The sequence below is a fragment of the Colias philodice genome, chromosome 11 (assembly GCF_061535455.1).
Source record: "Colias philodice isolate Cphi_HAF_F1 chromosome 11, ilColPhil1 Martin Lab GWU primary, whole genome shotgun sequence".
Classification (NCBI taxonomy): domain Eukaryota; kingdom Metazoa; phylum Arthropoda; class Insecta; order Lepidoptera; family Pieridae; genus Colias; species Colias philodice.
This window is the reverse complement of record NC_143096.1, coordinates 2,643,483-2,665,187: the sequence shown is the minus strand read 5'-3', so window position 1 is coordinate 2,665,187 and position 21,705 is coordinate 2,643,483. Positions and strand designations below refer to the sequence as shown.

Below are 21,705 nucleotides of genomic sequence, written 5' to 3'. Positions count from 1 at the left end.
TATTGTGTAGAGTTGGTGCAAGAGTATTAGATCTATTATGTACTATGATTATGTATAGTATATCTAGTAGATCTATTATCATAATTATATCTGTTTGTGTGGAATCTCGGAGAAGACCCCAGAGCATTAGATACAATAGATACAAGTTATGCCCAGAGTCCCAGAGGTAGGGCATGCACCCGGGTTTACCCGGTTCCGAAAAACCCGGGTAAACCCGGGTTTTTTTATGATCTTGAGAACCGGGTCTGAATAGTATGAAACCCGGTTCTCCCGGTTCCGACCAAAATATTAAAATATAAAGTATTATTTATATTTTGCTGCATTATTTTAACAAATTCATTGTATCTGGCAACGTCAGACTCACGTGCATAGCGAATTTTCGTGCCACGCCTGAAGCGTGGCTCTGATTGGTTGTCTAACCTTAAATGCTACAAGTTTCCTACGGTTGTATTACCAAAAAAAAATTAGGCTTCGAAAATGACAAAAATTAGGCTACCGAAATATTTTTATTAATCGTGAATTTGAAAAGCTGTTGATTTTACTGTTTCATATAGTTATAATGATCCAGTAATGTTTTAAAGTGAAACTTTTATTACATCGTCTCAAACTTTTTGGTCTGTGTAGCGCATGTCACGTGTATCCCGGCTGCCGAGTAGGTATACCTACTCGGCAGCCGACCGACATGCGACATGCGCTACACAAAGCAGTGTTCGTAACCGTTCGAACAGTTTCACTTTTACCGTGGTTTCATAAAACCACACAACATTTTTTTGTTTTTGGTATCAAGCTGAAATTTATATCGAATACTCAAGTCTTCGGTTCCTTTTATGTGAAAAAGTCAAACTCACAAGCCAACGCATCAAAAGATACAGCCGTAAATGCTGAAAATTTTCGCAAATTTCGACATTCGCATGGGACTCAAAACCTACAGCTGGGTACTTTTCATGAACTTTTTTGATATTATGATAACAAGGTACTTTTATAAGACTGGTAAATAAAGAGAAGTATTGAAATTTTGTTTCTTTATTAATTTAATAAAATAAGACAGAAGCCGCGTAAAATAAAAGGCCCATCAGGTAGGTACTTTTACAGTTACTTTTGTTTAATTTCGTATTTTTTTCCGAAGTATTATAAAAGAACCGGGTAACCCGGTTCTACCCGGTTCTGAGCTCGATTTGGAACCGGGTTTCAGAAACTTGGAACCGGACTCGGTTCTGCATGCCCTGCCCAGAGGTAAGTGAGGAATACTTGAAGAAGTGAAGTGAAGACTTTCTTTATAAGAAGAAGATATTTCTTTATAAACATTACCATTTGCATTTATTTATGCGTTTGATAAAACAATAGTAATAGGGGTACTGACCTATATCACTATCGTGTCTAACATTATTTACAATATTGGATCGCCTGCGTTAAAATATAACAAAGCATTAACCTCGTAAGTCTCCTCAATATCTAGGAAATAAACATCACAAGCAACTTTCGTTGTACAACGAAATAAATTAATTTCTAAAGTCTTTCCTGTACGTAATAAACCGTAAGCACGTCCCACTGACCGAAATGTTCTACTCTGCTCTGAAATTATGCGATAGTAAACCGATAAAATATTAGCAGAAACGAATCGTTAATGCACTCTAGTTTTGGTTTATCAGTGAAAATGAGTAAGCGTGGCTCATTTGATCTCGGTAACGAATTACCGTTTATATTTACTGTTAGCAGAATTGTTGAATGTAAAATTATTGTTAATATATGCTCGTATTTAAGTAATGCACGTGTTAAAATAAAATTAACTTCGGTCTAGTCTGAGTCAAGAAGGTCGAATTAGAAAGAAAATTTTGAGAGATTTGGGTGGTAATATATCCATCTATAATAATTAATAATGAATTAAGCTTCTTTATGAAAATTATCAGGATTGAAAACAATAAACACCCCAAATATTATTCAATCGTGGTATTGTTTAAGATTTTGTTACGATAAATAAAGCTCAATAGCTTTGGTGGTGGACAATGGGAGGTGCCAATGCACCTCCCATTGTCTTGCAATATCGACATTCTATATGAGCCAATTATCCAAAGGTATAAACATAAAAGCGAAACCGGTTAAAATTAGGTTGGTATCGCTAATCTCCGCTGGATCATCCTGATAACATGAAACAATGGTCGTTCCGATTCGGCGCGTCTTGCGCAGGCGTTGCGCGTGCCTTAATGTTACCACATTCGCTATAAATTACTATATTCATATACAAATTACTACAAAATGCATGATAGCCTTAATGAGACCTTCGAGTAATAGACGTAGATACTGTAATAATATTTAACCAAGGTAATTTATTTTAAATTACAATTAAAAAGTTACGGATAATTTTCCTGCCGCGGGGTTATCTGCACAAATAATTTGACATTGTTGTTTTATATATTTGATCGATCTATTGTTGTTGAGGCATAGAGCAAACAAATCTTCATTTATAATGGTTTTGACAGACATATATTAGCTATTGTTTGTTGGTCGAGGTTACAAATCGTGCGAAATATAAATAAACGAAAATAAAGCCCTCCATTGTCTTTATGAGAATAACATGGAAGTTGTATATTAGAGTCCCGTTAATGTATGTGTACCTATTTATATATTTATAGGCGTTTTGTTGTGAATTAGAAAGTTTTAGTGTAAGTGTCTTGTAGTAATCATTACCTATTATTGCAAGTATTGGAGAAGTTAAGTATTATCATACTTACCTACTAAGTGCCTACTTACAAGTTTCTAAATGACTATTATCAATTTATGGTAATAAACAAGTACTTATTACTTTTGACTAAGTACAATGTTTATCGAATTATTATTTACTCAATGCATTTCTAAACAACAACTGCAGAGGTATATTTTATAAAATAAAGAAATGTTTATAAAATAATGTGAATTGTGAAACGATATAGATATCGATAGCAATAAATAAATTACTTTACAAATTCGAAATTCCTTCGAATAGTTCACCAGTTTTTGATTACCCATTCGACTGGAAAACGTGTCCCCGAACGCGCGCTTTTGTTCAAATATTTGTCAGATAATACATAAGTATAAACGGAAATGCGTGCATGTATGGTTTCCGTTATACAGCGATGTATTTAATTTTATAAATGCATGTTTAGTTTTTGATAAGTTTTTGTCTATGTAGATAATTTTATTAACTTCTGTCATGTATTCCAGATGGTTTAAGATTCCAGAGCATACATTTTATGAATTGAATTTATATATCAATTTGTAACGCTTAATTAACGTTTGTTCTTTATTGGAGAAGTTAAGTAACACTCATTACATGAGGCAGCACTCATGTTTATTTCCTTTTCACTAAACTTGTAACAATAAAAATATATGTTGCTGATCTTACCTATTGCAAGAGCTTACGTAAGGATAGTAATTTTGATTTTAACCAGCTCGTTTGCCCAAAAAGGAAATAATAACCATTGCATTATGCACTAAAACTCTCATATTCACTTTCGCAAGTAAATCTCACCTAATCTTCATATACTCATATCATATGCTCCAGTTATGGCCTATTGTGAAGTATCAACCGGTTTTTTATTAACAACGAGAGCTCACACTTTCAGTTGACATTCTATTGTTCAATCATGATGCATTGAGTAGAACTTGACCTAAAAGTGTCTTAGAAAATAATAAATAGAACTTGAGTAAATCAGTTTTTTCGTAACGATGATTTAAGAGTAGCCTTTGATAGAAAAACACACGTTACTGGACTAAAGTGACCTAGTGAGTATAAATGATATATTATAAATGTATTATTGTACATATTAGATTTATATTACATAGCAGACTGATTTATATCAATCAACAAAACAATTAATTAAAAAGATAAACTTGCAGCAAACACGCAGAGAACTGTTATTATTATTTCTTATCTTATTCTATAACTCTTATAAAAAAAAATTAAAATTAAGTCTTCCTTAGGGTTGTTTTGTTACTTTTTTGAGTCAATCTTATTATCAGTATACAGTACGTAAAAGAATCCTGAATATTTTTTATGAAAATGCAATTGCTGATGTAGAGCACTGGAATGCAATACATTACAATTTACAATACAGGTATTCTATACATATATCAAAGTATTGACTAAACAATAAGACATAGGTAATGTATTACAATATAACATTAATATAATCAAGCTGCATTCCTTATTATCGTGACATACCTAGTTGATAGTTGTTAGATCTTTAAAGCACGTATTACGCAGATGATGTAGAAATTACATTTGTTAAATAACTAGGTAGTTATAATCCGTCTTGACTCACGTGAATCCCGGATACAAAGTAGCCAATATGATTGATCCTTTATGTAATTACAATTTAGCAATTTTCCCTACAGAAGACAATATATATTCGAAAGGGGTTTTCATTTCTACAAATTACCTACTAGTTCTCTAATCTATGGGAACTTACGAAACAATCGTTTACATACTAACATAGGATATATCCTTCATAACTGAAGTATACGTAACAGTTAGATGATAACGGTTATATGTTGCCTACCTTATACCTATAACTGTTACTTATAGTTACTTCTGTCAAATATCTAGCATGTTCCATAGAGGAATAATTATATTTTTCATAATAGTAATAGACCTTCGATGAAACATATTCGGAACCAATCGAGTTTAGTCAATGAAGCCAGCACCCACATGTATACACCTACTGATTAATATAATATAACATAATAGCTTAAACATAATACGTAATAATTTAAGTGAGATATTATATTAACATGTTTTTATCATAAAAACATACAAATTCAATATGTTGCTCTATGAAAAAAGGGAAAACTAACACTTCCAAGGACAATAACCTAATTCCAATAAAACCATAACGTGTCTATATTAGTATAGTACTGTATTATCTGTGGAGTCTATGACGATTTCTTTTCATAGCCGGATGCAACTGTTTCATGTCCCAATCCTCAACATTCCCTTGGGAGAGCGGTGCTTCCACAAGCCGACCCATTCTTATCGAAGCGTGTCTCAACTATTAATTTAGCCATGAAATGAATTATTGTATTTATTAGCGGTAGTTAACTACACGTTAAACGCCAACCGTGAAGGCGACAGTCCTCCATATAGCCTTGCATAAGTATTGTTTGTGAATTATTAGCTAACGCATCGGAGGTCGCCTGCCGAATACCGATGAACGTGATCATCACTTTATTTTTGACATTCAGTCGAATGCCTAGAATTGTTTCGTTCAAAATTTTAAATAAAACGTTTTCATCATGTAATACGTAGGTATGTACAACAAGTTCTAGAGATATTGTAAATTATTTTTTATTAGCTCTTACCTTCAAGAAATAACCAACCTCTAAAGATAGGCTATATAGCCTACTGACATCAACTTCCAAACATTCCCAAAACGATGAGATCAGTTAACTGTTTATTAAAACCATAGATACCATAGTTTATCATGAATCATCTATGATATCCGATATAATCTTGCGTTAACGATTATTTATGATGCGCATATCAATGGCTTAACGTGATTAAACTACGGTTAACGTTTAACTGGGCTATATCAAGGTGAACGATGCAGTAATGATGATATATTTTTACGTGTATCTTCCTCGTATTTTTACCGTTTGTTATTAAAGTTGTTAACAATTTATCTAGAGTTTAGAATCTTGCATGGAGAAACGTAGAGCAACTAGATTACATCCTATTCAAAATAGTATTGTGCATTGCAGCTGTCTGATAAGTTTTGTCCCATTTCTATTGGGGACAAATAATATTTGTTTTGGAAAGGTGTAATAGAAATTTAATGTAGGTATGTAGCGTTATTATATACACCTGTTTTGTGTGTTATTCTAAAATGCTTTTATTCTTATGCATACTTAAAATAATTTGGAAAATCCAAAAGTGCACGCCTCATAATTTTTTTTTAATAAATATTTATTAATTATTATTTTTGTTTATTTAATAACAATTAAACCACATCGAATCAGACCCTGAAAAATGAAAGGGTTCTATTCCTGAGCATACTCAAGCGTAAGAGAAAAAAAAAGACTCGATTAGTAAAGTATTTCGGTCGCTATCGTGTTAACAAGAAAAAGGATCCGCACATACAGACACACGGACGTCCAAGACAGAACTTTTTTAAACTGTTTTTTAACTAGTTTAAATAACAATAAAACCGGCCAAGTGCGAGTCGGGCTCGCGCACAAAGGGTTCCGTAGCAGCAAATATAATAAATTACAGTTAAATCAACCTATCTCAAAAACTATAAGAGATACTTTGATCAAACCAAAAATCGTTGAAAGAGTTAATTAGCATGCATCACCTCTATTTTTTTTAGAATTTTATACCCCGTAGTTATAAAAATAGAGGGGGGGGGACATACTTTTTACGACTTTGAGAGCTGATATCTCAAAAACCGTTCACTTTAAGAAAAATGTTTTTTAGAAAACTTTATATCATTTTAAAAGACCTTTCCATTGATACCCCACACGGGTATGTACATCGAAAAAAAAAATTTCATCCCTCAGTTACATGTATGGGGGGCCCCACCCCCAATTCTTTTTTTTACTATTTAGTGTCATATTTTTGTAGCGGTTCATACAACACATATTCCCATCAAATTTCATCACTGTAGTACTTATAGTTTCCGAGTAAATCGGCTGTGACAGACGGACAGACGGACAGACGGACAGACGGACATGACGAAACTATAAGGGTTCCGTTTTTGCCATTTTGGCTACGGAACCCTAAAAATGACATCAAAAATATCATGAACGTTAAAAATAGTGTTTTTTCTTAATATGTGTGTGTATGTATTATCTTACAAGTGCAATGTATGATACATAAAGACATTTTAAGTTTGAAAAATCAGATGTTTTGCGCGAAGTGACAGTAGTACCCACCTCAACGCTTCGCTTATGAGGCGTGCAAAAAAAAAAAAAAGAAATACATGATACTATTAGATGTTCTTTACTGCTTAATATGGCATTATATAGCATTAAAAAAAGATTAAGTCGTACCACACAGTACGACGTTAGGGTAAAAGTTATCATATTCATAAAGGAACAAATCACATAAGAATGGACCGTTGAGAAATTCCACTATACTCGAGTGGTGCATTTCAAATCGCTAACGACTGCTTGGCCACGCTTGCATTACGTAATGTTTCTGAAGATGAGACAAAAAGACTATATTGCCAGCCACGATAAAGTAGAAACCGTTAACTACCCATACTATTACTACTAATGACATGACTTTATACTTACCATATTTAGCATAATAGAGGCTATGAAAATTGCGTAATATTTAGGATGTTTAAATTACTTAATTCTTCAAAGTTATAGCCAATATCTTTAAAGTTAGATTTTATAAGGGAGAAAATAATACTTATTTATACTGATGAGTATTTTGGAATGGTTGAGAGGAACACAAAGAAGAATATAGTTGGTACGATAGGTTGCTCTTGCAAAGGTGCATGCATAATTAAATATACATTAGTTATATACCTTATCAACATAATTTTCTCCATTCAATAAAAAAACATAAAATCAGAAAAATTTGCCATTAAGATAAATTAAATGTGTAAAAATATTCTATTCCTTTCAAATATGTATTTTATATCAGCCGAGTGATATAAAATTTCAGTCCAGTGAAATGTGACGCTCATAAAAGCTCATTCAACTTTCATTTTATCGATGTGTCATAAAATCAATTCAGCATTAGATATTTAAATTATATTTATAATTATCATGATGACCATATGATGAATACCTAAATCGTGTGAATTTCTGATAAATGAAATTCAGATATATTTTGTTTTTCTCTTTGAAAAAACATGAGCCTTACGTGCAAGATGCACTGCAAAGAAACTCGTTTCAGTATGTGTACTATTATATATCTATAATTCTATAGAGAAGCTTGACTTATGTTTGAGTGCTTACGGTAGGTTAGATAAAAAACTGTTCGAAGGATCGCAATAAGTAGTAAGGAATCCTACTTATATGTACAATAAGAAATGCTAGTTTTTTCGGTGGATGGATGTATCTTTATAATCTGTTTAATTTCTTTAGATCTAATCCATACTAATATTATAAATGCGAAAGTAACTCTGTCTGTCTGTCTGTTACTCAATCACGCCTGAACTACTGAACCAATTTGCATGAAATTTGGTATAGATATATTTTGATACCCGAGAAAGGACATAGGATAGGTTTTATCCCGGAAATCCTACGGGAACGGGTTTTTCTCTGAAAACGCGGGCGAAGCCGCGGGCGGAAAGCTAGTTCGATTATAATCTCGATCTAAAAGAGACGCAGTGACAGGTTCTAGTCGAGAATAGCATACAAGCTTTCGGCATCATAAATCTCATATTCAATATTGATAATAAGTAGAACAGCATATATGTATATTTAGATAGGTATTTTTATGTTCCGTTATAGCGCGTTAATATTTATGATAATCCATGACAGAAAATATATTCTGTACGATAATAAAAGTAATTGAGGTATTCTGAACCGTAGCACACGATACTGTATTCCTGACTCTACTGTATTCTAAAATTTATCCTCAAAGAGCTTGCAAAGAACACCATTGGGCATTCCATGCACCCAATAGCTTCCAAGACAGTGACTCATCACATCCTGAGGTCGTTACCGTGTATTGTTTTAGCCTTATAAAGTCATTGTAACTCAGGTCAAAAAACCGGATCCCGTCTATCGTCTATTTCCAAGTGGAAATAGTAGCTGCGCTTTATGGATAATGGAGTCAATTCAGGATCGTTGAGCAATATGTATCGTCACGTTTAATACTATAATATGTATTTTATATGTTGTTTGTTATTAACAATTAACTATATACCTAGTCACAATAATTGTGGATTGATATTCATTATGACTAATACGATCGTGTATCGAGAAAAAATATGCTAATTAATACATAGTCTAATTCAACGAGAAGTCTGTTTTTATTTTTTCAAGGATATGAAAATAGAAAATTTGGAGAAGTTATGCACTTTTAACTATTATGGCAACTTTTTATACAGGTGATGAAAACTGCAAGGTAACTGGTAGATACTAGATAGTAGATAGGTATATAAATTCCTATGATACCTAGGTATAAAAATTACTAATTAGTAATAGAGATTAATTGTTAGTATTTTACATGAGGTCATCACCTGATTGCGTAGAATATAATGAACGTTTTACTAGCTTAATTCCTTGTCTATACCTATATTTTTATGTGTACTTAATATCAATTTACCGGAAAAGTTTTCAATGGTCATGACTTATGTACCTAAATTACCATATTTCAATTAGTATTTAGTAATTGCAATTCATTTATTCGAGGTAGAATGGTGCAATGAATGGCTGTAATTAGCGGAAATACAATTACTTATTTTAATGTTAATCGTGTAATTGACCTTATGATCTATTAGTGTGAAATAGTAAAATATAATATTTTGATTAACAAAATGATAAACAACGCAACAATTTACTAGTAGCTTAGAGGTCGTAGATTGGATTTTATCTGGACTAGAATACTGAATGCCTATGAAATTTTGTTCGAAAAGTTTATTTCTGACTTTAGTCAGATTTGAAGGGATGTAGGTAATTAAATTTATTGTAAGCTAGCTTTCCGCCCGCGGCTTCGCCCGCGTTTTCAGAGAAAAACCCGTTCCCGTAGGATTTCCGGGATAAAACCTATCCTATGTCCTATCTCGGGTATCAAAATATATCTATACCAAATTTCATGCAAATTGGTTCAGTAGTTCAGGCGTGATTGAGTAACAGACAGACAGACAGAGTTACTTTCGCATTTATAATATTAGTATGGATTTTTACTTATATTAATATGAAATATATATCATATGTGTTTTAATATATCCTATGCGTAATATAATTGCATGCTTCTTATTAACAAGCAATGCCTTCAATTACTTACATAAAGTCGCTCGTCATGAACTTTGATAACATAACGGTACCTTGATTATGCGTTCTCAATCAAATTATATGTGTTTCATTAAATATTAAATAAAACTGGTCTTACAAAGAAATTGTATTCTAACACCTACACAAATATAAGGATATGTAACTCACTTCGACCGGCCAACGGGACTACGATCACGGGTACACTCACAAACACTCCTCACTTAAAGTATGAGTTAGAACTACACTTAAGCACCAATGTTTATCATCGATTATAAATTAAATTTACTATTATAAATTTCGTATAGTTCGTTCGTTTTAAGGTTCGTTAGATGTTTGATTATTGTATACCGTGGCGCGACGTACCGACAGACTGTGACCGTGGTTGTATCAGCACTGAGTCAGTGACACTGCGCATGTTCCGTCCCTTTCTATTCTGGTATTTCCCTTCGTACGAGTAAAAGAGATAGCGTACGATGGAATGTGCGAACAGAAGCCTTAATGTGTGGGTGTCTCATCTGCTAAGCAATGCGTACGTAAGGTGGAAAAGAGATGGAAAATTTGTTTAGGATTTGAGATGCACGGTGCGACAACAATGGGTAGAAATGTAGGAAAATTAAGGTTCTCCATGTTAAGGGAAAGCTTCGCTGTTTTTCATTAAAAGATAAAGAAGAAATATTAATACTCTATTGTAAATCGGCAATTAAATGTTATTAATTACATAGTAGTGTTTAGAAGCTAGAATATAATATAGTACATACTAACGTCTGATGCTTTTAGTTATGGTTAGGTGTACGAATGTTTTTAATAAATTAATCCCTTACTGATGATAATTATGATGATGTAATAGGTATGTTTCCCATTAGGTATTAAATAATGTTATATTAATAACTTAACCAAAATTATTCTAAACGTTATACAAAAACTAACGGACTTCACCTTAATCAGGTCTTTTTTTTTCGGCAAATAAATAAAAAACTTCTTCCATTGTAATACAGCTCAAATATCTCTGGCACTAATTATGAACATTAGAGTCGCAAAGTCAGCAACAGGTCGGTGCGGCAACGTCGCACAACAGAAATGAAGTTAATGCTATTTTGCGTTAGTGTGCATTTGCTGTGAAACGTAGAGGCTGTATCGATTGTTTATCTCGAAAATATATTAAGTCCAGTGTTAAAACAAGATTTAAACGATGATAGGGAGTGATTATACGTTAGAACTGTGCAATGTGTTCCATTCTGGCCAAGTAAGTACAATAAAGTATGGATAATGCAAACTTAAGTGGGAACATGTAGTGTATTGTGCTAGCGATTTATATTAAAGCCTGCTAGGCATAGACACAGTAAAGCTCCTTGAATTGCCGTAAATTATTTATCATTGTATAAAATTAGTAATTTAGAAAAAAAATAAAAATTAGAGAGCGGAATTTCACGTTCTTGCTTTCGGGAATTACTCCCGTTGATGTCTTTTACAAGCGCTAACAACGGTATAATTTCGGAGATTACTGTAAAGGACTTTTTCAAGTTCTTTTTCTTTCATTTTGTTATTCTATATATTTCAAATTACATACTAAATATTTTAGTTATTTATTATAGCATATAAGAATCTTCGATATATTTTAATTCTCATCCATTTTAGTGTTTACTATGAAACATCGATGTAAACAAATGGAATGATAACAAACATACAACGATATTAATGATTCAAATACGTTAAATTATTTATTTTTAAATCTTGATATGTTCATACTTAAAAATCTATAAACAAAACGCTTATTTATCCTACTAATATTACATTAACCCGAAGTTTTGATCAGGAAGTAAGTTTGCTTCTCAGTCACGCGGAAACTGCTGAATTGCAGTAATGTACCTTATTCCGGCCGCTCAATTCCACCATCGCACATCCGCCACAAAAACCCATTCCATCCTCACGACCTGGATGGTTGGCGCAGCACAACAGTACGCTTTAACCGTAGCTTTCTTCCACGGACATGTAAGCTTTGGAACAATCTACCATCAGCTGTGTTTCCGAGGAACTATGACTTGGGGACTTTTAAGAAAAGAACATATCAGTTTCTCAAAGGCCGAAATCAAGCCGCCTCTTAATTCACGGACAGCTCCTCCCATTTCTTTGTTCCGTTTTTATCCCATCCCATTCCCCTCTTTTGTAGGCAACACTCACAACTTACGTTGTGGACGTCTATGGGCGACGCACTTCGCTATTAACATCAGGCATTGCGTCTGCTCGTTTGCCCTCCAATAATATAAAAAATATGCTCCAGAACTTTTATTTTACGTTTATTTAAAGGTGGAACCAGGGAGTTTCTTCCAGCGACTAACGGGAGGTGTAAAGACTGGAATCATACTCAAAGATGTTTCCTTCATCACACATAGCGGAGAAGTTACCGCTATATTGGGATCAAAAGGTACCTTACTCTTATATTATTAGACTTTTTTCTTGATTCCGATTTATCCTTAGATTTATCACATTGCGAGAAATTTGCATCGAAACTAAATCTCCGACGTAGTTAATAACTCAGGCCCCGGAACCCCAGACAAAATAGAAAATCTATTGTGTCGTGGACCGATCGGGCCGTTCGGGGCTCAATTGGTTAATAGACTAGTGAATAGACGTTTTAATTTAAATAGAGATCAAATTTAATAAAATTAAGAAAAGAGATATACATCTGTTTCTTCGATTTATTTTAGATGATAGTCTTGAAAGTTACGTATACGTTTAGTATTGAAATCAATAAATTTATTTTCGCGAGAAATGGTACATAAAAGCACCTGATTTAATTTTTGATTAAAATACATATTTTGAATACCTGTAAATATAAATTTATAAAGAATAGAAAAAATTCGATCACGAGGCGGGACTCGAACCCGCATCCTTCGCGCCATTCCGGGGCGGATGCCTTACCAACTCAGCCACTCGTGACCCGCCAGAGCAATCGAATTTATTCTATTCTTTCAGTTTTATGTGTCTGAAGGGACACACCACGCGCCATCTATTGAGAATACCTGTAAATAATGAACTCTGAAATTAAATAAATAAATTGCAACTTACATCAACATCATCTGCCTTCTTCTTTTCTAACGCTTGCTTGCTTTCTAAATAAGAGCACCAATATTTCACAGGTAGCGGTAAACGCGCTCTTCTGGACGTCATTAGTCGCCGAGTACCTTCAAAAGGCCACATTCTCTTGGAAGGAGTGCCTTTGGAAGAAGACCACTTCAGGAATTCATGTGCCGTGGTGAAACACTCCACTAAGTTACTTCCTGGGCTGACAGTACAACAAACATTGTCGCTATCGTTAACCAAGGCAATATATTATTCAATGAATATTTAAATATGCGATAATAATTCATTGCGCTTTTTAATACGCATACCCACTGGCCACAACATCGTTTTACAGAAATTGAAAGTTTTCTGAACTGAAAAATTGATCTTCATGTAACGGGAAGATCGATCGATCAATCCTTACCTATATGCGATGAATGTTCTACGATTTCTCATATCTCATAATTATATAAATTAAAAGCACTAGCTTAAATTAAAACCCTTTTACAGATTTCAGGATATCTCAAATCTTCAAAAGTGAAACAAGTGATGGCAGATTTAACATTGTCTCAGGTATTGAACATATCCTTTTTAATGTATTTTAATATTAGAAGTATTTTCTGCCACCTAAGTAAATAATATGAATATTTTAATAGGTGGCTAATAAATGCGTGACAAGTTTGACGAAGAGCGAATACAGAAGACTCGTGATAGGAGTACAGTTAATACGAGACCCAAGTAAGTTTAAAATTGCATTCTGAAAAATTATGAACAACTGACAAAAGCAGCAGAAAAAATAATTTCCAAACTAAACACGTAAGTATATCTTTACGTTATATACACGTATACGTTAAAAATAAAAAACAAATAACAGATTCAGCATCAATCATGATCATTGGCTGATCGTGATCATCACACTAAGTTACTATTCAATCTATAGGACCCATTTATAAATGCTATAAACCTTGGTTATTTTTATATTTTGCAGTAATTCTGTTGCTGGATGAACCGACATGGGACTTGGATCCATTGAACACGTATTTGGTGATATCAATTCTGTCTAACGTAGCGAAAAAATATGGCACAGCAATCATTCTCACTATGGAAAAGCCACGATCAGGTAAATAGTTTACAAAATCACTTCCTCTAGTATCTCGATCTTACCTTGAATCTTGATGTTTAATTTCATCGATTTGTAATGACAAAGTTACTTCATCGACAATTTTTTCTTATGGCTAAAACATACTTTTAAACACCTTTTTTGCAGATGTCTTCCCCTTCCTTGACCGTGTTGTCTACTTGTGTCTGGGAGACGTGGTGTATGCAGGACCGACACGAAACCTTTTGGATTACTTTGGAAGTATCGGTTTTCCTTGCCCACAACTGGAGAATCCACTGATGTATTATTGTAAGTGATACTGCGTGACTAAACTTGAAGCTTTGCAAGAAAGAGTAACCAATATAACATCTTTTGAATTGACAAATACTTTAGTTGACCTAGGGAATGCGTAATTTTTATGAATTTCATATTTTATGAATTTTATATGAATGTTATCCATTTTTTCCAGTATGTCTATCAACAGTAGACAGACGGTCGCGAGAACGTTTCATAGAATCGAATCATCAAATAGCAGCATTAGTGGAAAAGTTCAAAATAGAAGGACAAAGTATCATGCAGGGCAACCCCACGGAACACAGTCGAATAATTAATCCCAACAAAATACAAATGAATTATGGTAAACCTGGCGGATTAAAAGTCATTTGTATGTTATACTTGTAAGTATTGCCATTGATATCTTCTTGTACTATCCGATCTAAATATTAGACACCCTTACATATAAAATTCATTTTCTCGCAGACGAATTCTTCTATCGATATTCAACTTCAAAAGCAATGGTATAAAACAAATGTCTATGAGGCTTCTGTCTTTACCATTTTACTTCTTCATTTTGTGGATATTTTATAATGAAGCAAAGGTAAAAACAAATCTGTTTTCCTTAATAAGTATTGTGTTTGAATGAAGCAATATTATTTATTTTAATCGCCTTCTTTCTTATAGGATTATCAAAGGGCTTTTATAACAAAAAGCGGCCTCATATTTAACGCGATGATAGGAACATATTTCATCAGTATAATGAACGCAATATGTCTCTGTAAGTATCCTTTTTTCTTGGCGAACTTTACAATCATTGTTTCAAGTTTCATTGAACTGTGTGTGTGTGATTGTACATTAGTACTATATTAAAATTTAAAGCTTTGTATTCTTTCAGACGGTCCATACAGAACTCGGTACTATCAAGAATCGCAGGAAGGTCTATACAGTGGTGCTAGTCTTCTATTAGCGTGGAATATGGTGTCATTGCCATTTTCATTCCTGACTTCATTTGCATCAGCGGCTATCATTTATCCGTAAGTATATCCTTATATATTTTTTTAAGATTTAGTTTTGATAATATTTATCATTGAATTCGTAATTTGTAAATCTGATGTAGCTAATCATCTTTATGGTAAGTATTGGATTTGAAAAGTCTTGAATCATTAGAACAATTCAAATATAACGATCACAAAAATCTGATATTTCTGTTATTCATTTCAGAATTTTAGGAGACATCACAGAAAGCATGGACTATGTGTACTTCGCTTTAGTGTTATGGTCATGCTACATCTACGCTGAGCAGCAGTCCTTGGCTATCATGATGTTCGTCAAAAACGGCTTAATTGCCGCCATAGTGAACATTTACATCACATGCATATATGTTATGCTAGCTAGCGGTGTCTTAAGGTAACTAAAAATTGAACGAAGATAAGGTAGTTATATGTAAAAATATATTTGCCAGAAAAATATATGTTGGTTTAAAAAGTAAATCATTTTCTGTTCAAAAACTACCTACCATTAAAATGATACATATTTTTGTGTTCATTATGTCCATTGAGTTAATATTACTACGTATTTGTGCGCCATTTTTTTGCTCTAATTAAGTTTTAAAAATTATTATCTAGTTAGGTACTTACCGATAAAAGTTATTCCTTTGCACTTTTCCGTATTATTTGTATTATTTGTGCAATATCTTAACACACACGAAGGCATATTTGATGCGTTTCATTTTAAAACAAATAAAAAATGAGCGTGCAGTTACGCCATATGGCGTATGTTGAGCGGAACATAAGACGTGATGTAGGCGGTGTCGTCTCCATATGTATATCTCAATGATTATGTCACATTATTTCACTTTTATAAAAATTTATATTTCAGATCCTACAGAGGCTACGAAGATTGGCTGTTCTATCTAACATACATTACTCACACGAGATACGCCTCCATATTCCTCCACCGAAACATTTTCAAGCAGCCGACGTTCAACATTTTGCCCTACAGCGACGAAGAAAATTGCACATCCATCACAAACTTGATCCAAACCTCCGCAAATCTCAACACAAATTCAAACGCAAACTGTAGATACGCGAGCGGTAAAGCATTTTTGACAGAACGTTTTACCGCCAAAAATTTCGCGGGTGACATTTATTTGACAGGAGACTTCAACCCAGATTTTAATTTGGGCGTATCGTTTGCTTTCTCTGTGGGCATCATGGTTTTTAACAAATTTTTATATTTAATACCTTTACCGGGCTATATCGCTGATAAGTTTAGGGAATAGTTTGTATTTATGTTTTATTTACTTTAGAATTAGTGTGTAATAAAAATGCACACAAAAATCCATATTTGGAGTCCGGAGATCATCGACCCCGGCGATGGACCATCAAACTCATGTCAAAATTTTTATATTAGAAATATGTACCTACAACATAACTTTCCTCCATGGGTATACCAAATATTGTGCATTGGCACAATTTATAAATAAATTTCAAAACATTTTTTGAGGGTATGTGACATTAAAAGACGTATAATGATCACTATCAACAAAATAGGGGCATGATGAGAATGTAAACTAGGTCGTAACAAATACAAAATATCATATTCTAAATTCTTATATTTAAAACAATACTTATGTGAATATCTTATGTATAAAAAAGACAATTTGAAACAAATTTTAATTTGGTAAATTTTCAATAATCCAATTTAAAAAATCCACGTACAATTATATTACGAATTCCCAAAAATTTAGGGATAGCCATAAATAACTGTTTCAGTTTGTGTCTCACTGTCATTTTCAGTTGGTAGTGCTAACCCATCACCTGAAATCACATTATAAATTAATTTATTATTAAAATTAAATTTATTATCACAATATGTAAGAAGTATTAATAAAATTAACTTACTTCCATATAATACAATAGTTTTATTTAGTTTGTTAATTGTGACCTGAAATAAAATTATATAAACATTTGAAGAAAAGAGCAGCATTATATTAAAATTAGATGCGTGAAGCAAAATAAACTAATCAGTAATTTGACTATATATTTTTAACACATAGTTTAAGTTGATAAAATGTTTGAGTTTGAAAAAAGCTCAAAAAAATTCCTATTCTTAACAGGATTGCATAATACATTATCTTTATTCCATATCATGTAAATATATTGAATTGGATCTTACACTATTACAAGTCAATAACTGCGTTAAAAACAACCGACTTCAAACTTGCACTTGCAACATTTACAAATACAGACAAAAATGCTCATAAAATAAAAACTACTGGGCCTATCCGAATAAAATTTTTATGGGACCAATTCGACACCATCCCGCATCGAACAAAAAAAGAATCACGTAAATCGGTTCAGAAACCACGGAGTAATCGGTGTACATACATAAAAAAAAAAAAAAAAAAACATACCGGCCGAATTGATAACCTCCTCCTTTTTTTTGAAGTCGGTTAATATATGCAAGAGTAAAATAAATACAATACACACACGGCAAACGAATTAGATAAACCAAAAAAAAAAAATATACTGCAAATATACCACGATTTAATAGAAGACTGATAACAAAATACTTACTGGTGACAAAACTATTTCTCTATATTTTTTGAGATAAACTTTCAAGGGTTCCACATAGTTATCAAAGCCCAGAGCATTCATAGCAAACAAGATGTCTTCTCCATTAATTGTTTTACGTTTTTCCATTTTGCAGCGGTCACTTGCCTCACTCGTTATAAATGACACGAATTCAGAAATGCACTCTTGAATGCACTCCCTTGCATCTTTTGCTATCTAAAATTAGAATATTTGTATCTTTTATTATTGAATTAATTGTCTTTTATAAGTTGTTGTTACAGTATATGAAATTTAACTTGAAGAAATAAGAATTTTTTTTACATTTATTAACAGTGATTCATGACATAAATGATTTTCATATGTTTATAGTTTACAAAGGCAACAAAAACTTATCCTACACTAAATTCATTAAATTAACCATACCTTTCCTTTTTCTGGAATTGCCCTTTTCATTATTTTAGCTATGTTAGCTATTGGCAAGAAACGGTCTTGTTCCCGCAAAGGAGTATTCTTATAGCCGCTGTTTGAATCCGAATTATTCCCATCTTGGTCTGAAAGTTCGCTCAGCATAGTAAATATTTACAGAAGAATTTATATACAGTAGCACCTCGTTAAGTCGAACCTCGATAAGTCAAAAACCTCCAAATCTCGAAAAAATGTCTTGTTCCCTTCCCTTCAAACCCGAAAACCTCTATTACTTGAAATTTTGTCCCTCTGTTAGTCGAAATAATCACCGAGTCCCTCCAAGCCATTTTGGTACATATTTTCACTCTATAACTCGAAAAATCAAATTTGACCTCTGTATCTCGAACATAGCAACGTTTTATTTTACAACCAGTACACTATTGTTTCTTAGAAAACATTTTAGGAGTATACGATAATTAATTTATGACTCACGAAACACGTGTTTGCGTTAAGTATCTGATGACGAAATTATCGATTCAGTAGCTCAGAAAACCGATACTAATATATAATAGTACATGCGCTCCATGGGTTTCCATCAAAGAGGCAAGAACCGTATTGAATACCTTACGAAATTTTATAAAGCAAACCAGTATCTTTGAAAAAGAAGAATTTTCTGCTCTTTATAGATTATAAAATGCTAGAGAACAACCAAATTATCTAAAGCAAAAAAAATACTGACTTTTTTAATGCCATATTTTTTATTTTAAAATGATTTGAAATAATGTTGATTTATAATAAATAAAAACATGTTTGTGACCTCTGCAAGTTGAATTTTAATTTATTTTACCTCTGTAACTCAAAATTGATAAGAATAAACCTCAAACTCTTTATGTCGAATCAAAATCCGCCTAAGTCGAAATCCTCCATAAGTTGAAAACTCTATAACTCGAATTTTTTGGCGTCTCCCTTGATATTCGACTTATAGAGGTGCTACTGTATATTCTTTACGTACGTAATACATATATTAATTATTAGCTTACCTAGGCAATCGTCTGATTTAACAACATACGTCTCTTCGTCAACAAGGAATCCATTATCGAGCCTTACTAAGTCCCCGCCAAGTTCTTCGCCTTCCATTTTTCATAGATTTTTGCGCAATTTGTTTACAGATTATATGTTTGTTTGTTTGTTATATATAAAGGTTTTAGATGAATAATTTTCTTCAGGAATAAAGTATGAAATACCTAAAATTGGATAAACAAATCGAACATTCGACAACAATATTGACTAAAATCATAGACTAAAATATTGAGTTCATAAATCGTAATTCGTAATTGACTTTTGAATTTTGACACTTATTTGTCAGATAAATTTTGTCTATGAAAAAGATTTCTTTTTGAAGATTTAATGGCCTGGTTACGAGACCTTTAGGCCAAGTCTTATTTCTATCAAAAATAATAATTATATTATCATTTTCTAAGCAATAAATAAAAATATCTTTAATGAGTACAAAATTTAATACAGTGTGGCTCGCAATGGCTTGTCAATATAGGAGACTTGAAATTGCTTGAAAAGCGAGTCTGAGATAAAAGCTATGCAATAGTTTAAAAATAATTTATAATACCGATACATAATTCATTAATTCGTGAAATAGTGCAAAAACAAATAAAATTAATGGTCATCCTAACTACCCTTTCAATGAATATCAATGGTTGGCAAATAGTCTGAATATCTTCTTGCCTTGAAGAAAGAAAAAAAATGTCGTGTGGTTTTATGAAACCACGGTAAAAGTGAAACTGTTCGAACGGTTCCGAACACTGCTTTGTGTAGCGCATGTCGCGTGACGGTCGGCTGCCGAGTAGGTATACCTACTCGGTCGCCGCGATACACGCGACATGCGCTACACAGACCAAAAAGTTTGAGACGATGTAATAAAAGTTTCACTAAAAATATGATGTGCAATAAAACTATTAAATTTAGTGCAGTTATTTGGTGCTATTTCCAATTTCTCTACTGTAAGTTCTACTCACATGTTGTAACTAAAATTTTATTTACGTGATAGATGTCCACCAAGCTTAGAGTATATATTAATACAATAGTTTAGAGCGCGTGTATTGCACAAATTGCATAGTGCGCATCGTAGGCAGATGAGCTATAGATACTATATCGATGTGTGTGTGACAAATAGGGATGGGTAGGTATCAGTTGCGTGTTGAACTATCGATAAGTTATGTAAATAAATATGTATCATAAGTAAATTTTATGTTCAATAAGTTATTAAAGGAAAAATATATGAATAAAGTATGTATAAATATATAATTTTAAATTTGTTTACCAACTGAATTAAGTTTGTTTATTCCATTTGAATATTTCTTCTATTAATTATAAGTACTTTTAAAAAAATATGTTTCATTGGAATATCAGAAAAACATGAGTACTTTTTAAATAATAAAGTTAATAATAATAATGTTTTAAAAATGTTAAATAAAAATAAGAAATAATTAATAATTTAAAATGATAATATAATAAATAATATTAATATTTTTTTATTTCATTTTATCCGTTCTACTATCAAAATCTTCAAAATCAATTTAGCGGTTCAGAAAATATATCGTAAAATTAGTTAAATTACATACTTTAACATTTACACTATAATACATTCGCATTCATAATATTAGAAAGTGTATCATACAAAACACACCACAAATTTATTTATAATAATACATTTTTAAAAGAGTTTTAATTTTAAAGTTAAATAAATAATTTGTTAAAATATAGTTCTTCTAGTAAACTTTATATCGAGTACAGTGATGATCAGGTCACATCACTACGATAACATGGCGGCAGTAAGGCGCGCGAGCAAGCCTGCGCGTGTCCGCCTCCCGCCTCCCCCTCACCCCCGCGATGCTAGATTTATTTTCATAAAAATAAGTATAACTTGATCGACTTACTGATGAAATGTGATACTGGATTTCAATTTTGTGTATTTTCTAGTATCGTATTTGCAAGATAGAACTGCACATTTCACCATGTTTCTTCGTAAATATGAAAAAAATTCCGGAGCAACGCACTTCGACAGCACTCAACCACGACTACGAGCCGTATTATTATAGTACTCTTTGCTACGAGCGCTCGCGGCGGGAACGTCGTGTTGTTCCCACCTGTGCCTACTGTTCCCACTTGGTTGTTCGCACTCTATAGATAGTATAATATATACTCTAAGCCACCAAGCCACCAAGAGCTTCTTGGAGTCCACTTACAGAGGATATAACCACATATAACTTCATATCTGTGCTTCATATGCTTGTACTCTGTGGATTTAAATTGATGTGTCACTTAATCACTATGTCATTAACAACT

At 32.7% G+C, this 21,705-nt stretch overlaps 3 protein-coding genes across 4 annotated transcripts in view; 1 reads left to right on the top strand and 2 right to left on the bottom strand.

The window, feature by feature from the left end:
- LOC149484403 (ATP-binding cassette sub-family G member 8) overlaps nucleotides 1–10,339 on the bottom strand; it is a 39,206-nt gene extending 28,867 nt beyond the window's left edge. The window contains exon 1 of one of the 2 annotated variants that reach the window (XM_089700560.1): nucleotides 10,074–10,339. The gene's annotated coding sequence lies outside the window, so the exon portion shown is untranslated. The remainder of the gene's footprint in view (nucleotides 1–10,073) is intronic. The other variant, XM_089700559.1, reaches the window with a different exon arrangement.
- A 685-nt stretch (nucleotides 10,340–11,024) lies between these two features.
- Nucleotides 11,025–17,283, top strand: LOC149484402 (ATP-binding cassette sub-family G member 5). Its single transcript, XM_089700564.1, has 13 exons — nucleotides 11,025–11,173; nucleotides 12,235–12,352; nucleotides 13,068–13,252; nucleotides 13,501–13,563; nucleotides 13,647–13,728; nucleotides 13,979–14,110; nucleotides 14,258–14,398; nucleotides 14,559–14,766; nucleotides 14,849–14,966; nucleotides 15,050–15,143; nucleotides 15,261–15,399; nucleotides 15,587–15,772; nucleotides 16,244–17,283. Exons 1-13 carry the CDS (start codon nucleotides 11,120–11,122, stop codon nucleotides 16,644–16,646), a joined length of 1,923 nt encoding a protein of 640 aa, XP_089556690.1. The 5' UTR covers nucleotides 11,025–11,119; the 3' UTR covers nucleotides 16,647–17,283.
- Nf-YB (nuclear factor Y-box B) lies at nucleotides 16,962–19,665 on the bottom strand. The gene is made up of 5 exons (XM_089700594.1): nucleotides 19,386–19,665; nucleotides 18,364–18,491; nucleotides 17,944–18,156; nucleotides 17,269–17,311; nucleotides 16,962–17,184 (listed from the first exon to the last, which is right to left on the bottom strand). The coding sequence occupies exons 1-5, from the start codon at nucleotides 19,480–19,482 to the stop codon at nucleotides 17,111–17,113; spliced, it is 555 nt and encodes a 184-aa protein (XP_089556720.1). The 5' UTR covers nucleotides 19,483–19,665; the 3' UTR covers nucleotides 16,962–17,110.
- Between the last annotated feature and the right edge of the window lie 2,040 nt (nucleotides 19,666–21,705).

What these genes read in the sequence shown, in the direction of transcription:
- LOC149484402 (XM_089700564.1), top strand. Translation starts at nt 11,120, where the DNA reads ATGATAGGGAGTGATTATACGTTAGAACTGTGCAATGTGTTCCATTCT. An exon ending in TATGGAAAAGCCACGATCAG is followed by an intron (nt 14,111 to 14,257) that starts GTAAATAGTTTA and finishes CCTTTTTTGCAG; the next exon opens with ATGTCTTCCCCTTCCTTGAC. An exon ending in TATTTTATAATGAAGCAAAG is followed by an intron (nt 14,967 to 15,049) that starts GTAAAAACAAAT and finishes TCTTTCTTATAG; the next exon opens with GATTATCAAAGGGCTTTTAT.
- Nf-YB (XM_089700594.1), bottom strand. Translation starts at nt 19,482, where the DNA reads ATGGAAGGCGAAGAACTTGGCGGGGACTTAGTAAGGCTCGATAATGGA. An exon ending in TAAATCAGACGATTGCCTAG is followed by an intron (nt 18,492 to 19,385) that starts GTAAGCTAATAA and finishes GCGAACTTTCAG; the next exon opens with ACCAAGATGGGAATAATTCG. An exon ending in GAGAAATAGTTTTGTCACCA is followed by an intron (nt 17,312 to 17,943) that starts GTAAGTATTTTG and finishes ATTTTATTTCAG; the next exon opens with GTCACAATTAACAAACTAAA.